Below are 16,786 nucleotides of genomic sequence, written 5' to 3'. Positions count from 1 at the left end.
CCAGGTAATAAAAGCCTGTATAAATTGACTACCGATCCCGGCCGGATTTTTTCCTGATAGCCATTCCCTATGAAACGAACGGGGCCTAAGGGCCTGTTCGTTTAGGCAAGGATCGGCCCGGGAATCGTTCCGGCTGCTGATAGCTTACGTAAATATTGCAAACAATCCGACCAGGAACGGTTCCAAACAGCGGTTCCGTGAGAAACGAACGGAGCCTAAAGAAGCCAATTCGTGAGCTACTGGATTACAAGAGCGTGGTCTCTGTGGACAACCTAGGAAATGAAGTTCATGGACTGCTGCGAAGCTCCGTAACAAGATGAGTTCATGGACAGCAAACTGCGAAGCTCCTCAACAAGACGAGTAACAACACTGAGATCGTAATCGTTCGAGTATACCGCTTGGACGACCGCCACGGCATCCAATTCAACGACCACATGTCCCACTCCCGCGTCAATCGCCGCTTGAACGCCTTGAATACAAGCAATAAGCTCGCCTTGCAGCGGTTCAGTAGCGCTTCACGAGCTGTTCGGTTGATGATTTTTGCGGCTGATGAGCCGGTTCAAGCTGTTTTGTTGTGGCTGATAAGTTCTAAGTAAACAGGACGTCAATTCTTCCTTGACAAGCCGCAACCACATCACCGTCCGGATCTCGGAGTATACAGCCCCATCTTCCGTTCCAAGTGCCGGGATCAAAAGCCGCATCACAATTCACCTTCACATGATCTCCGGTTGGTTTCTCCTAACCACCCTGTTTGCTTGCTTATAAGTCGTACTTTTTCAACCAACAAACCGTATTTTTCTCTCATAACAAATCAGTCAACAATATTTTCAGTCATGGTGAACAGGGCAATCTATATGCGACTATGCGTTCTCTGCAAACCAGCGCCGGTCCCGGCTCTCTCCCCCTGCCGTTCTCTGCCAAGCGCACCTGCACACCATGAATGATCCAAGCCGGGCCTCGGCAGTGCTCCCCTTCCCTAACGCGATTTCTCTCAGCCCAGCATAACCATAGAACTAGGCAGCACTTCAGTTCCAGCTCCTTCATTGCCATGACTGCTGCGACGACACCTGGGGCAGACAGTTGAGCCAACAAGATATCTTTCTCGAGTCATCTCCAGCTGACACCATACGTTCTCGACTAGCTTACATTTGAGAAGAAAAAAAAAAGGTGTGCCCCATCTTCGTCGAACCGTTGACAGACTGCACACCTAGGGCCTATTTGGTAGGACCTTTTGCCCCAGCTTTACAAAACTGTTTTTCAGCTTACTAAACAGGTTAAGATAAAAAAAGCTTCTTCCTCTGACCTATTATTTTCCCTAAACAGGTGTGCCCCATCTTCCAGCCCTTCTCACAGCACAAAAAACGAGGTGAAGCTGAAAATACTTCTTCCAGCATTCTCTCTGTAATTTTCCCTAAAAACTGTTTTACCAATTTTTTTCTGAAAATAGCTTTAGTTTTACTGATGAAGCTGCTTTATGAAACTAAAGCTAAAAAAAACACTTCACTGGTAAAGTTGAGCTATACCAAACAAGCCCGATTCCACCCCTCATCTCTTCAAACGCGAGGACAGCAAAGAGAGCATACAATAACGGTGAAGTAACGGCACCCACTTAAATGGCAGACGGGAGGAAAAAAAACTAAAACCACCAATCGTGAAGTTATATTTATCGATGGCATGAGAAGGGAAACGGATGCGTATAGAATATATAGATTACATCGACATACAAGGAATTTTCTCTACACCTGCAGAGCCAAGGCAATAACGCTGTCCTGACAAGATTCTAAAGAGGGGGAAAGGAGTAACGGACGGGTACAAAATCCTGGCAAACGAAATGCAAGAACATGACTTATTTCTTTGGTAGCAATACATCAGAACAACATTTGTCAACATGCTAACAATAAGAAGCACATAGTAAAGATTTTCCAAACGCAAAATTATCTTCCGTGCCATGGCTTGCAAAAGTCCATGGCAATAACATGTCATCACAAATATCTGCTATTGGAAGTATTTAAGTGGATCAACACTCAGACAGAAGTACAAAGCATTAAACAACTTGATAGTTAGCAGTGAGCAAACGAGCCTGCTGAGAAAACTTCGGAGGGTTGCCTTCCTTCAGAGGAATGATTCCAGTGACCTGAAAAGTTACAGGTAGACAAAATTAACAAGGAATGAATAGGGATACAGCAAGCATAGGTGGGGCTCATTAGACCATTATGTGGGAACCAACCTTCAGATCACTGAAAGTACCCGATGCAGAAAATCCAACAGAGATGGGGAAAAATGATGATGGGTCAGCTGGGGGAACAACAAATTCCATGGAACCACTGCAAACGGTACAGAAGGGAATAGTTACAAGCAGTCAATCTACAAAATTGGATGATAATCACAAGCTAAATATTCAAATATTTCAGACCTGCGATTCGACTGGTCAATAAGGAGAATAGACCATTCCAACACAGAGTTTCTTGAGTCCAACCTAATTGCACAAGGAAAAAAAAATTAAGACAACAAGCACAAGCTGAAGTGCTCAATTCTATAAAACAAAGAAGGTATTGTGTAATGCCACGAAGAAATGAAGTAATGCAGTAACATAGCTTATTCAGATCTACAGTGCAGAGCTTATTCAGATCTATATTGCACAGCGTACTCAGACCTGGTGTACTACCATCTACTAGGATACAGCAGTCAAGTTATATACACAAAGTCCACTGTAACAGTTTGATATACCAGTTATAACAGCAGAAGTCTTGGGGATATCACATTTGACTTGTTAACATTAACAACAAATTTGACTTGTTAGCATTAACAACAAAAATGACTCACATAAAAAAAGGACAGCAACAAAGTGGCATAAGGTCATGCACTAGTCACAAAGTTTATGTGATATACTTCAGTAAAACATAAGCATGAATAAATTGAAGAGGAAAGAAAATTTTACTTCCACTCTCCATCTATCTGTCTGACACTTGGAGGCTCCCGAAGTGCTGGCAGAGGTATAGATATGACAACATTGTGCAGATCAAACATCTCAGAAGCTTCATATTCAATGTTCACATAGGTTTCATTTCCAGACACCGACGGCCAGCAATTGACTGCATCAGAAATAGCATGTTACCAAAAGTCCAAATTGGTAAACTGTTAGACAGAAGAAAACAAAGAGATTTCCACCTGACAGAGGTAAAGATGACTCATCCATCCCCTGGATTCTCCATTTCACCAGAGGAGTTTCATTTTGACCACTCGGAAAGGGCCTGTTTGGATCTTTTGCTCCCAAAATTTGCTGACCGTTAAACAAATCCTTGTTGATATTTGGGTGTGTTTTGAAGCTAAGACCAGGAATATCTTGGCTTTCAATCTACAACAAACCATATTATTAGAGAAATCAGCTCATAAACTAATTCATACGATGATATACTGCTGTGCAATGAATTTGATTATCGGCAATTAAAAAATAGCATAAGCTTAATGAAGGTGAATGTCATACTAATATAAAATAATGGTCTTTCCATGGGGAAAAAGAGCAGTAGAGGAATTATTTTAGTTGGAAGGTGACCACAACAGAAGGTAATGTTCTTACCAGGTTCACGTGACGAAGAAAATAAAATAAAATAAAATCAAGTTTTATACTATTATGAACTTTCTACAGTTAAAGCTTTCCATTCACAAATGTAAAGGGGAAGTACAAATGTAAAATGCTAGAATTTAGGAAAGGGCGTTACCTGCAATTGGATGAACCCATCAGTATCATTAAGAACCTGAAGAGCAAGTGTTCCTTGAACATCAAAGTTATTAATACCACCATCTCTTTTAACAACAACATTGAGCTTCTCTTCTATAGTCACTGTGACAGGGTCACTTGGTGGAAGAGCAGATCTTGTAGAAACTGCACTTGGTTGTACATCCTCCAAAATGACTTCTCCTTCAGCTTTCAAAGATTCGAGGAATTGATTCGTCTTCTGTGTCTTGCCTAATTTCATACCGAAACCTTTACCAGGTGCAGTAGCTGCTGTAGATGGACGACCTGTAGAAATATTGCTTGCAGTTAGAATCAAATGGGTCATATGCTAGCCCTGTACTGTCTCTAGCATTGACTGGAAATAAGGTAATGTAGTCCTGTTGCCCAAATACAAGTCATGAAAGATCTGAGTAGAACTTAATTACATAATGAACAAAATAAAGACAAGATTGAGCTATCACTAACCAACAATGGAACACGACAACAGAAGACTTATTTGTATTTACTATATGATCCTCCAGTTTTTGTTTAGCTAACTTGAATCTAACTCGTACCCACTATATGATTAAATTAAATAGTTTAGCACAAAAAGATTATAAATGTATCATGAAAGAGACAAAGTGCAGTGGTACATAAGTTCATTTGCTATTTAAACAATAACTCCTCATCAACTTGTTTTGTAAACTAAGTCCGAGTTACAAAGTTCAACGGATTGATAAGCCTAACAATCTGAGAGGCTGCATGCTCCCAAGATATGATGTGACTGCAGAGTTATAATAAAAAATTAAGGTGTAATATATGTACTATACATGATTCAAACATCCAGTTATACAAGAACTGGAAATAATAAAATATCTCAATACATTTCCATGCAATAAAAAATTCATGGTTGACCAAAAAACAAAAAAAAAATGTAAATGCAAATACCAAAAGAAAGAACAAATTTAAATCATCAACATAAACTGATCACTGATGCAATAAGTTTGGTTTTTCTAAAATAAATAATTTATCAAGAAATGCAAGAGGAGCCTCCTTACCTTTGGGCTTGCTGGCAAATGAGTCCATGTCAGTGCTCAGTCCACCTAATCCAGAACCACTACCAAATCCAGAACCACTGATGCCCATGTCACTGAAAGTTTTTTCAATCACGCGTGGACCAGATATTGATGAGTATCCTCCTTTGTCAAGTTTGCCTCTTTCCATCTGCAATGAACACCACCCAAAAAATATACAACCTTAGACAATAATGAATTAAAGCCAAAAAACATGATTGCAGTAATTCATACCCAAAATAGCCTGACATGAGATTTCAATTTATACATCTTGGTGATGGAACCTAACTATTTTTTTTTTTCTCTAAATAGCTTGTGTTTCGCTCTCATCTGATGAAATTTTCATTCTACTAATCATATCTGAAGGGGTCAGCAATTCATCTTTTCTTTATGCTTTTGCAGAAGTAAAAAATTATTTTATGAGAAACATATATTGCCAAAATATATTATAATTGGATGCTTTAACTTTACTGTGGCATTGCTTGAAGCATAGCCAAATAAGACTAAATTGACAGATAAATACCCATAACCCTAAATTAAACCGAATTTTGATGTATTTTAAATCTGGTAAAAAATAGTCAGACCTTCATTTTGTCAAGCTCATTAGCCCTCTTCTTCATGAGATCCTTGGTTTCATTGATTTTGGTTTGCATCATCAGCTTGTGTGCCTTCTCTTCATGGCTCTCCATCTCACAATATTGTTTGACTTGTTGCACTGTTACATTTTCCTTGTTCCCAAGAGAGATGGCTTCATCGAAAGCAAATATAATCTCAAATGCTGTTTTACAAATACCCTCCTCATCCAGGGAAGGGGAGTATTCAGGCACCTTTTCAAATGTTAAGGAGACAGTTGTGAAAGAACACACCACAGAATAGTAAAAGAGTTCATATATACACAGCACTAAAAAATGAGATTCATATTGGTAAAGGTTTTGCATAGATAGCATCAGTGTTTAAAGTGGTTGCTACATTGTATGTTTACCCCCTCAGTAATATGTAAGAATCTAGATTAGCTTGGATGTAATGTAAACCTAAAAGTTCAATTTTCTCCACAAGAATAGACAGTACAGTTATCTTGTACTTATCATTATCAAGGAAAAGATCAAGACAAACCTTTTCCCAACCCCCAACCCCTAGGTTCTATTTTTGATTCATAGATTAAATAGGATTATATAAATAAGGTAAATTCCAATGAGTGAGAAGATTAATATATGTCAGTAGGATACAAGCTTCGAGAGGAGCCTCAAAGTGTCCAGATCTTCAAGAATATTGCTCTGCTTGTTTGTGATGAGTAGAAGATATAAACCTTCAATAGGTTGATAAACATAACGCACATTTTCAGTTTCAACATAAGTGTGTTGTTTCCCAGTTCCAACCAGTTTCGGGAACGCAGCAAGTAATCCTTCAATTCTTATGCGAGACATGTCAACAAACTGTCTTGAAACAAGTGCTGCAATTGAAAACAGAAAAAAGAACAGCCCTCAGCCAAGTCCGTTCACTTCTTTAAAAGGATAATTAGGGGGAAAGCTAGATAAACTTAAACACATAGTAGTTTCATATTATGTGAATCCAGAGACTTGTCATATAAGAAAAGAACCAAGTAGTTAGCAACATGATACCAGATATTGCACCAAATTTGTTATAGAGTATTATAATAGATGGTGACTAGAGTTATTATAGCAGATAAATAAGTTATAAAATCAATTCCTTTGCGAATCGGCAATAATGAAGGATCTAATTAACTGAAGCACCACACCTTTTCCCGACTTTGAAACAATTGAAGCTGCAAGAACCACCTAGGGGTACACAAACGATAAAAAAAAAATCAGACCTATCAGAAACAATATACAGTAACTCAATGATAGCAAGGGAATAAATGTATAAAGATTCCTTGAAATCAGAAGATTAAATAAGTTTATTAGCACTACCTAGCGACTAGCAAGAGGATTAAAAGTAAAAAGACAATGAAACCAACTAGCCATACCATTTTTTATCACCTTTGTTGATGACTACAATTATTCAAACCAAGCCGTTAAACTATGAACCTGTCACATGAAAACAATTACACAATCAGCAAAGTAATCACAACGAGAATACAACATGACTAATGACTGTCAGAACTGGGAAAAATGAAGGGGTAATTGCAGTCACTTAAAGTAATTTATTTCAGCAATCAACAGTAGCTATCAAAGACATGAACAAGGCAACTGATTTGCCCCTGTGATGCGATCTCAAATTAAATATGCCACTTAAAGTTTTGCACATAAATCAACACTAAACAGGGTATCAATCAGCTGTATCACATGATGCAGGGAACGATTAGAAGAGGACCATAATGGTTTTTAATTTAGTTACCCAACAACACGTATATGCAAACAGATCAAGGTGCTCAAACAGCCATTTGTTGCATCGTATTCCGTTCAACTGTGTTATTAACACATTATCAGGGACATATATCTACCGCATACCACTGGTGCAAAGGTGATGTGATTACCAGTATACTACAGGCATCACATCGTTCGAGGTCAATGAAAGTAAAGAAAGATCAAAAAAGGAGTCATCCAAAACAACACAACCCTTGACATCATTCAGATTCAGGGTAGCACATTGTAAATGGGCCGGAAAAGCGTATGGACGCGCATTGCACCTGAACCTACAGGAGAACTGACAAAGGCATCCCGGATCTAGGAGAGTACACCGAGAAGAAAATTGGCAGAGGCGGCCGGATCTAGAGGAGCAAAGCTAACCGTGACGTGTGGTGGTCGCCATGAATGAAAAAAAAAAAAGAAGAAGGATTTGGCATAACAGAGCGGCGAAAGGACGCCTGGATCTGGCCAGAATTGGCGTGCTCGGTTGCGCATGGCCGTACGGGAAGCTAAGGGGCGGCCTTGCCAGTTTTATGCTCGTCGCCGGCAAAGGGCCCGGCGGAGACTTGGCGAATCATCTCAGATAAGCTAAATGGAACTACAAACCAGTGCTCCAAGCGGCTGGACTGTTGGTGATCGAAATCGAGCAAGAAAATGGTGAAGGGGAGAGGGAAGGGAGACCGAGGGCAAGAACGTACGTTGGAGGAGTGCGTGCGCCGGTGGTGCGTCTCCACCGGTGGCTACGAGTTCGTCGGAGTCGGCACCGCCTCTGTCGCGCCTCCGCCCCCGCGAGATTCGTCGCCACTGCCGGGGTGCGAGATCTGTGTGTTGGAATAGGGAATTTTTATTTGCCTCTGTGCCCTGTGGCGGTGGGCTAGACCGATGGATGGATGGGCACCTCCGCACTTGGGCAGTTGGGCCTGGGTCGCCGTCGCCTTTGCGCTTTCTGGTCGTCTTCTTCTAACTCTAGCCAACTCAGCAGCTTCCCCTAAAAAAAAAAAAAAAACACTCAGCAGCTTTCTCTATTAAAAAAAATAAAACTAGCTCAGAAGCTCAACATAGGTTTTGTGTGCATCTACATCCTCCCTCCCAGAAAAAAAAGCCTCAAAGTCAAATAATGTAAAGTTTAACCATATATAAAATAAAAAATTACTAATATCTATGATATATAATGAATACCATTAAATAATATAATAATATGTTCTATAATAAATCTATTTAAAGATATAAATGTTGATATTATTTGAATCTAGCTAAATTTAAGATTATTTGGCTTCTTGAAACCGAGATTTCATTTTTCTTGGGATTGCACCACTCATATGACGGCTGGTCGTTTGAGCCCGTTCTCGCTGCGGTATGTCAGCATGTGACTAGCTTATTAGCTTTCTTGAACTCAGGACAGGTGCATACAATAGCACCTATTTAGATGAGCCAATTTCATATACGAGATTCATCATTTATTACACTAGCATTTAAAACTTATAATTTATTTTATTTAAGGTTGAGATAAACCCAGTTAAATTCAACTAAATAGCTAGCTTATTATCATGTCACGAGCACCACGGAACAAAATGTACCTCACATTGCAATGCACACGTATGTTTGCTAGTTTCTTAAAAAGGGATAAAAAGAAAAACTTAATTTGTTTTTTTTTCTAATTCAATTTTTTCCAAATTTGGCTAATTTTCTAAAAAAATGTATCAACATCAATAAATTCAAATAAATGCATTATCCAAATCTAGAACATATCTCGTGGAGAATTTTATGAAACTAATTTGATTTTGTCTATGTTGATTCATTTTTCTATAAAATTAGTTTGAGTTAAAGAAGTTTGACTTTACACAAAGTTTAAGTGAATATAACTTGGAAAGGAATGAGTACTTCCAATTTTGCCATCATACTTTTAGAAAACTAGAAGGATATCTCGTGTGTTGCTATGTATGATTTGAAATAAAATTAGAGTACTTATATTTACTTATATGAAAGGATAAACTATCGTAAATGAATACTAGTGGATAGTGTGGCACATAGATGTGAACAACTAAGTGTATGTTAGTGGATGCTATGGTTCACTAATGTTGATAGCTTAAATGAAGATATAACTATTATAATTGCACATGCTAGTAGGCTTCCAATGCGGATAGCATGTATGGAGAGATAGGCGTGCTAGTGGGATTTATGAATGTAAGATATAAAGATATAGATATTGATATAAATTGTGGCCACTAAAATCACCTAACTACACAATATGATCATTAACTCTTATGGTTTGGGGAGGCTAGAGACCAAACAAAGGTGTAGACAGTAGTGACGACCTCCAAGCCATCCAAAGTTGTTCAACCAAGTGATATTAGCACTTTGTGAGAAGGATTAAGAGTCATATTAACCTGGATTAAACTAGTGATATGGCAGTGAATGAGTGCAATTTGTACTCTCGAGCTACCGGGACCTTAGGGCCTTGTGTGAACCACCAGAAATCTATTGATATGATGGACTCTGGTATTACTAAGTCTCCGTTGAGTCCTATGATTTTCTAAATGATGTCATATGCACACATCAAAGCGGAGTAACTCACCTCCTCACTTGAGGCCTGCCAAGAAGCACTATAACACCCCGGTGTTATGCAAGCATTTAGGCACTGCAAATCATGCATATTATGCATCATCAAGCATCATAATCATACAAGCCTAATCATGTAAATAATAACTGAAACAATGCTTTGAAACATATGAAACATGCTCGTGAAACATGAATGTTGCATACACTTGTTTAGAGTTATTTTTGCCCTAATTATGCTTGCTAGGCTAATAAAACATGTTTGGCTATAATTGTAAATCATCTAGAATTATTTAGCATAATTTTTGGAGCAAAGTTTGTATTCAAACTTTTGACAAAATATGCTTTTGAAATTATTATTGAAAATGGTCAAAAATCCTCCCTATTTAGCTTTTACTTCCCAATTCAAAATCTATGCAAAATTTTTAGTTGGTCCCTAAAGTAAAGTTGTAGAGGATTAAATTCTAAGCAACTTTTATTTTTGGGCCATTTTCAAAAGAAGTCATTTTCTTGCTCAAAATGGTACTTGAAAACTGATATTTGAAAATTCATTGAAAATGGAATTGGAAAATGCTTATATCATTTAACGGGCCGCCGCCTCACTTCTGGACCATCAGCCGAAGCCGGCCCAGCGCTCCTCACCGTGCCCACGCCCGCGCGCTGTCTTCTCCTCGTCCGACTGCGTCAGGCATGACGCGCCGCGTGGCGAGCGCATGCCGGCGACGCCGGCCGTGTGGCGTCCCGTGGCCCCCGCGAGCACGCGCCTCGCCCTTTTTCAAGCCACAGCAGCTCCGCTTCTCCCAGCATTCCCCATTTTTCCTCTCCCGCGCTGCATCTCTCCCTCGCCCCGCACCGAGCTCTGCTCGCGCCGCCCTCGCCATCGTAGCTCTGCCGGTGAAATTGGCTGCCGGTGGTCCACCGTCACCCACAATCGCACGCACACAAACTCCGCCTCACTCTCCGACACCCGGTGCTCGCTGCAGGGTCACCATTTGAGCAAGGTAAAGCCACCTTGAGCGGTTTCACCGCCGTCGGTCATGGCGCCGCCGCACTTGACCTCGCCGTGGAAAGGGTTTCCCCGTTCCTTCTCTATCCCCTTGAGTCACCTTCTCGTGTTCGCCATCTTCTCGCGGACCCAGTGCGCACTCCTTCTTGCCCGGTCGTGGCTGGCAACGGCCATCAGCCCGCTGGCAGCTGCCGCGCTGCCATGGCGCCTAGAACGCCGGCGTGGCGTGGCCGTCACCCCTCGGCCCTTTGCTAGGCCAGGTCGGCCTTGGGTCGGAGCCCCGAGCCGGGCCGTCGCTCCTTTCCCTTTGCTCGGTTACTCAGGCCAAAAGCGACCGTGGGCCAGTCGTTCTCGTGGGCCGGTCCAGTAGTAATAGGAAAGATATTTTTGGTTTTTCTTTTATTATTTGGGAAGAGAAATACTTTGGAAAATGTTTGTGTACTCATTTTTGCTCCAAAAATGGTGAAATAAATTTTGTTGTGGTCCTCATGACTAGATCTAGGGTTTAAAAATATTGCATGTCAGTTTGGTGACACTTTTCTGTGGAGTTTTATTTAATCATTAAAATTGCTGTTTTCTTGAGAAAGGCATAATAAATCATAGAAAGATCAGAAAAATATGATTCCAAGTTTGTTACTCTTCTTGTGTAATGTACTTTCTAGGAAAAATATATGTCATGCATGTCCTGTAGAAAAATTATGAGGTGTAGTTCAAGTGCCTTTAATGGCTGATTTTTGTTATTTTTGCTAGAGAGCAAAATTTGTATAAAACATGCATGTGATAATTTTTGTACAGTGATTATTTACTGTTTAGAACCTAGGAAAAATACTAAATCTGTTGTTTGACACTTTTCATAATACAATGTATTTTCATGCTCATATTTAGGTCCAAGCTTGTCATTTTTGTGTAGGCTATTTCACTTATCCAAATGCCATAAAAATTTGATGGTAGACTACTTAGGGTAGTACTGTGCTATGGTAATTTTCTAAGATTTTTCTATGCTATAAAAATAGATGTTGCTATTCAAACCTATTATTAATTAGGGTTTAATCAAATGTTGCTTTATGCATGATTAAGAAATTAGTGAAGCTTTGGTGTATCTTTGAAGCATTCAATGAGATGTGTTGACTTAGCATATTCCATGTTTTCCTAAACGGTTTTAAACGGCCGTCTAAACGCGTTTAGACGGTAAACAACAGGGTGTCGTGAAGTTTAGGGCCTGGGCGGACAGTTAAACGGCTTTCCCGTTTAGACGGTAAAAACGGGAATAAACGTTGAAGACGGGCTAAATGGGACGACAGGGAAACAGGAATGGACGCCTGGAACAGGAATAAACGGGCGTTTAGGTGATGGCCGCGGCCCAAATAGATGCGCGGGAGCAGCAGGCGGGAGGCGGGAAGGGAACCGGGCGGGAGGCGGGAAGAGGGAACGGGGCGGGAGCAGCAGGCGGGAAGAGTTGGCGCCTTGGCGGGCTCCTCAACAAGTTTTGGGCCGGGTACAAGTACCGGAGGCTAGGGTTGAGAGGAAATTTCCCCGTTCTGCTCAGCTCGTACGCACGCCGCCGCCAGCTCTCGCGCACGCGCGTCCCAGCGCGCCGGCGACGAGGCCGACCTGCAGCTGCGCTCGCGTCGCGGCTCCCTCCTCTGCACGCGCGTCGACCAGCGCGCCGGCGACGAGGCTAACTTCCAGCTGCGCGGGCATCACAGCTCCGTCCTACGCGCGTCGCGGCTCCGTCCTGCGCGCGTCGCGCCTCCGTCCTGCGCGTGTGACGCCGCCTCCGAGCAGCAGCTCCTCCAGCCGTGACGCCTCCTTAGAGCAGCAATAGCTCCAGCCTTGACGCCGCCTCCGAGCAGCAGCAGCTCCAGCCTTGACGCCTCCTCCGACCGAATTGCCTCCTAATCCCAGGTACTGCTCTGTCCGTTCTTCCATTTACTTGTTGTTCATGATTAGCTCGATTAAGTACTTCAATCTTGCTCTCAATCTTGCTCTGTTATGCTTATGCTCTGATTCAATCTTACTCTGATTCCCTGTTATGCATCAATCTTCTCTGTTATGCTCAGTTATGCTCTGTTATGCTCTATTATGCATCAATCTTGCTCTATTATGATTCAATCTTGCTCTGATTCCATTTACTTCGAATTAGCACCATGAATTGCATCAATCTTGCTCTGTTATGCTCTGATTGAAAGGTCGATGACATGCCATTTGCAGGATGTCATCTATCGAATCGACTCGTGCATCCGTGGACCAGCCAGAGCCAGCTCGTGCCCCTGCCCTTAAGAGAAATTCTGATGATGTGGGGTGGGAGTATGGGGTTTTGATTGATCCAAATGATTTGAATGTAATCAAGTGCAAGCTGTGCCCAAAGGTTGTGAAGGCAGGAATCTATAGGCTCAAATTGCATATTTGCGGCAAGAAAGGAGATGTTCGTGCATGCCCTAATGCAACCAAAGAGGACAAAGCAAAGTGTAGGAAAGCTATTGAAGAGTCTAGGAGAGCTAAAAGGGCTAGAAGGGAGAAAGAACAAGAGGTTAGAGATGCTGTTACAATTGATGTTGAGTCAGATGCAGAACCGGAAGAAAAAACTAGGCTTGATGAGATTGGAGGCTCAGGATCGCGTGTGATGGGTCCTATGGACAACTTCACAAAGCCTATGGACTCTAGTTCGTTGGCCAAGGGAAAGAAGCTCCATCAGCTTAATATCAGTGAGCATGTCAAGAAAGAAAGACTTCATAGGTTCAAGAGATATGTGGCAAGATGGTTGTACGTTCGCAGTAAGTTTGTTTCAGTTCAGCCTTTGCAGCAAGTATTTGATTTTTGTTGCCTAACTTCCAAGTTTTTAACCATGAATTGCATTAATTTTTACTTTTTTAGGAGTACCTTTCAATGCAATCAATAATACAGAGTTTGATCAAATGATTGAAGCTGCCGGTCGCTTTGGGCCGGGTGCAAAGAAGCCTTATCAGCATGAGTTGAGAGAGAAGCTGCTGCAAGAGGAAGTTCAAGATACAAAGGAGATGTTGAAGGCACATGAGAAAGAATGGAGCAAGAATGGTTGCTCCATTATGACAGATGCTTGGACTGATCAGAAACAAAGAAGCATTATGAATATGTGTGTCAATTGTAGCATTGGTACAAGCTTTCTTGAGTCAAAAGAAGTTTCAGCCGAGTCCCACACTGGAGAACTCATTTTTCAGTATGTGAACAGCTGCATTGACAAAGTTGGGGCTGACAATATAGTTCAAGTAGTCACAGATAATGCTTTAAACAACATGGCAGCAAAGGATTTATTGTCTGTAGAGAGGCCTCAAATATTTTGGACTTCATGTGCAACTCACACAATCAATTTGATGCTTGAAGCAATGGGAAAGATGAAGAAGTTCAAGACCACAATTGAGCAAGCAAAGGCATTGACAATCTTCATTTATGCACACCATAGGACCTTGGCATTGATGAGGAAGTTTACAAAGAAAAGAGAGATTGTTCGGCCAGGCGTGACTAGATTTGCATCCAACTTTCTCACCTTGCAGAGTTTGTTTGAGAAGAAGGAGCAGCTAAGGAAGATGTCTCAAAGTGAAGAGTGGGAGAAGATAAGCCATGTCAAGAGTGCAAAAGGAGTGCAAGCCACAGCCACCTTGGTGAGGCCAAATTTTTGGAGTTCTGTTGCACTTTGCTTGAGGGTATTTGAGCCATTGGTGAAAGTCCTTCGGATGGTTGATGGGGATGTGAAGCCATCAATGGCATTTCTTTATGGAGAAATCCTTAAGGCCAAGGGAGACATCAAGGTGGCTATTGGAAACATTCCTAGGGCAGTAGGGTTGTATAGTTCTATCATGCAAATCATTGATGTGAAGATGAAAAATAGGCTGGACAGTCCTCTTCACAAGGCTGCTTATTTCTTGAACCCTTATTATAGCTACAATGATGACTCCATCTTTCAATCTGAGGAAGTCATGGATGGCTTCTTAACAGCTGTAGAAACATTCTACCATGGTGATTATGATAAGCAAGCCCAAGTACTGAATGAGGAGGTGCACAGGTTCAAAGACCGTGTTGGTCATTTTGGAAAACAAGTGGCAGCTGCTGGCTGTAAGGACTTTGACATGAATCCTAGTATGCAAGTTTTAGTAATTTTTTTGTTGGCTGTTGGCTGCTGCTGCTGCTGGCTATAACTGGCTGTACAAGTTTCACTAATTTTTTGTTTCTATTTTTTGCAGCCAAATGGTGGGGAAACTATGGAACACAAGTACCAGTACTACAAAAGATGGCTATCAGAATTCTATCCTTGACTTCAAGTGCATCAGGTTGTGAAAGAAATTGGAGTTGCCATGAAGGGGTAAGCATCCTAAATCCTAATTCATAAAGAAGAGCTTCAAATTCTCAAAATTTGTGTTGTATACACTCCTTTCACAATCTGATTTTTGTAGATTCATACTAAAAGAAGGAACAGGCTCACTTGTGAGAGGCTTGAGCAACTTGTGTTTGTTCAATTCAATGCTCTCCATGCACAGAAGAAAGATAAGGCTAAGAAGAACCAAAAGGTGGATCCCCTTCTAGCTACTGAAGCAACATATGCTCAAGGGTGGATTGTGGAAGGTGGAGAAGAGGATGAAATCAATGATGTTGATCCTATTACAGGGCTGACGTGGCAGCTAATTGCAGAAACTTGTGGTGCTGAGGAAGTCACTTTACTTCGGAGAAGTGCAAGACTGAATCAGCCAAGAGAGATTGAAGAAGACATATACTCTAAACCTGAACCTGAGGATGATCATATTGACGAGGAAGAAATTGAGTTTGAATCTGACCAAGAAGATGTGGTCACAGCAGGCTATGAGGCAGAGGAGGGGGCTGGGACTAGTGACGATTGAGCTGCTCCAAGTCATATGATATGATCAGAGCCTTGTTTTTTTATTATGAGTGTGAACTATTTGTGTAATGTTGTCCTATTTGTGCCTTGTGAGAACTGAGAACTATGTTGTGTGTTGGTTGTTTGTGAACCATTTGTGATTTGCCTAATGCTTGCCACTTCTGCTGATTGCCTAATTCTGAACTGATTTGTGAACTTTCATATTACTGCATGTGGCTTTAGTTTGCAAAGAGTCAAATATTGGCATATTGCATGTGGCTTTAGTTTGCATGTCACAGTACTTATTTTCTCCTATATGTGCATAGATTATATCGAGTCAAAGGAGTGGACATGGAGTTATGCAAGTTCAGAAACTCAAATTATGCAAGGTATGTGCAGTTCTGTGACTCATGTTCTTTTCCCTTCTCATGTTTTGTACATGTTCTGTGACTTATGGAATTATGCAAGGTATCTTACATGTAAAATTGACATCTATATATAATTATATATACAAAACTGTTGAAACCTTGCTACAGTAACAAAACCGTTTAATCCATTTAGACGCCGTCTAAACGGCGTCTACACAGTCTAAACGCTAAACGGAGGGTCACCGCCCGTTTACCGTTTACCGTCTAGGAAAACATGGAGCATATTAGTAGTAGAAGAGAATGTAGTAGATGACATGTGCTTGTAGTACATGTTCTTGGATGATGTTGACTACCTTGTATGAGATTTGTATTATACTCTCCCCATTAAAGCGAATCATGCTCATCTACCTTGCATGCAAGCATATTCATTGTGTTCATTTCATCCGATGCACCTTTTGCATAAGCACTTACGCACCTACATCATACAGGATCGCAAATCGAGAGCCTGGTCGTCGTACCCGAGGAGCAGCTCGAGGTGCAGGCGCAAGAAGTGACCAAAGCAGACGAGGAGGACGTTGAGGAACTTCCAGAGTGCCCCGATCACCACCCGTGCTCCTTCGAGAGAGGCAAGCCTCGGAGCATTTTTCTCCCCAGTTTGCGATTATTAATTAATGCTTTACTTTAATTAAAGCATTATGTTCAGGAGTTGTTTGCAACCGTTGCCGCATTATACCTTGTTTACCTTTGTTATACTATATCCTTGTTACCCTAGTATCCACAGTCGAGTCAATGCTTAGCTGGCTTAGATCGGTAGAAGTTGGGTGATTTCTTGTCACCTGCGAGCTATAGGTGGTTA

The 16,786-nt window shown here is 41.3% G+C and overlaps 2 protein-coding genes across 4 annotated transcripts; one reads left to right on the top strand and one right to left on the bottom strand.

Annotated features, from left to right (window-relative positions):
• Nucleotides 1-1,820: 1,820 nt before the first annotated feature.
• LOC136504217 (coatomer subunit delta-2-like) lies at nt 1,821-8,035 on the bottom strand. Of its 3 annotated transcripts, none has more exons than XM_066499063.1 (12): nt 7,853-8,035; nt 6,773-6,833; nt 6,545-6,584; nt 6,015-6,238; nt 5,373-5,615; nt 4,774-4,939; nt 3,720-4,021; nt 3,169-3,355; nt 2,939-3,092; nt 2,414-2,476; nt 2,228-2,324; nt 1,821-2,134 (listed from the first exon to the last, which is right to left on the bottom strand). In XM_066499063.1, the coding sequence occupies exons 2-12, from the start codon at nt 6,773-6,775 to the stop codon at nt 2,045-2,047; spliced, it is 1,569 nt and encodes a 522-aa protein (XP_066355160.1). In that variant the 5' UTR covers nt 6,776-6,833; nt 7,853-8,035; the 3' UTR covers nt 1,821-2,044. The 3 variants fall into 3 exon arrangements, with proteins under 3 accessions (XP_066355160.1, XP_066355162.1, XP_066355161.1); XM_066499065.1 differs by having other exon boundaries at nt 6,786-6,833; nt 7,853-8,034; XM_066499064.1 differs by lacking the exon at nt 6,545-6,584 and having other exon boundaries at nt 7,853-8,034.
• Nucleotides 8,036-14,078: 6,043 nt separating this feature from the next.
• On the top strand, nt 14,079-14,888 carry LOC136503373 (uncharacterized). The gene has a single exon (XM_066498468.1). It carries the CDS (start codon nt 14,079-14,081, stop codon nt 14,886-14,888), a length of 810 nt encoding a protein of 269 aa, XP_066354565.1.
• The last annotated feature ends 1,898 nt before the right edge of the window (nt 14,889-16,786 follow it).

Source organism: Miscanthus floridulus, chromosome 14, assembly GCF_019320115.1.
Source record: "Miscanthus floridulus cultivar M001 chromosome 14, ASM1932011v1, whole genome shotgun sequence".
NCBI classification, from domain to species: domain Eukaryota; kingdom Viridiplantae; phylum Streptophyta; class Magnoliopsida; order Poales; family Poaceae; genus Miscanthus; species Miscanthus floridulus.
This window is presented reverse-complemented; position numbering and strand designations above follow the sequence as displayed.

Excerpts from the sequence above, each read along its gene's own strand:
- LOC136503373 (XM_066498468.1), top strand. The coding sequence starts at position 14,079 with ATGGGAAAGATGAAGAAGTTCAAGACCACAATTGAGCAAGCAAAGGCA.
- LOC136504217 (XM_066499063.1), bottom strand. Across the intron at positions 3,356-3,719 it reads ATGGGTTCATCCAATTGCAG|ATTGAAAGCCAAGATATTCC; the intron begins GTAACGCCCTTT and ends GGTTTGTTGTAG. Across the intron at positions 3,093-3,168 it reads GTCATCTTTACCTCTGTCAG|TCAATTGCTGGCCGTCGGTG; the intron begins GTGGAAATCTCT and ends TTTCTGATGCAG.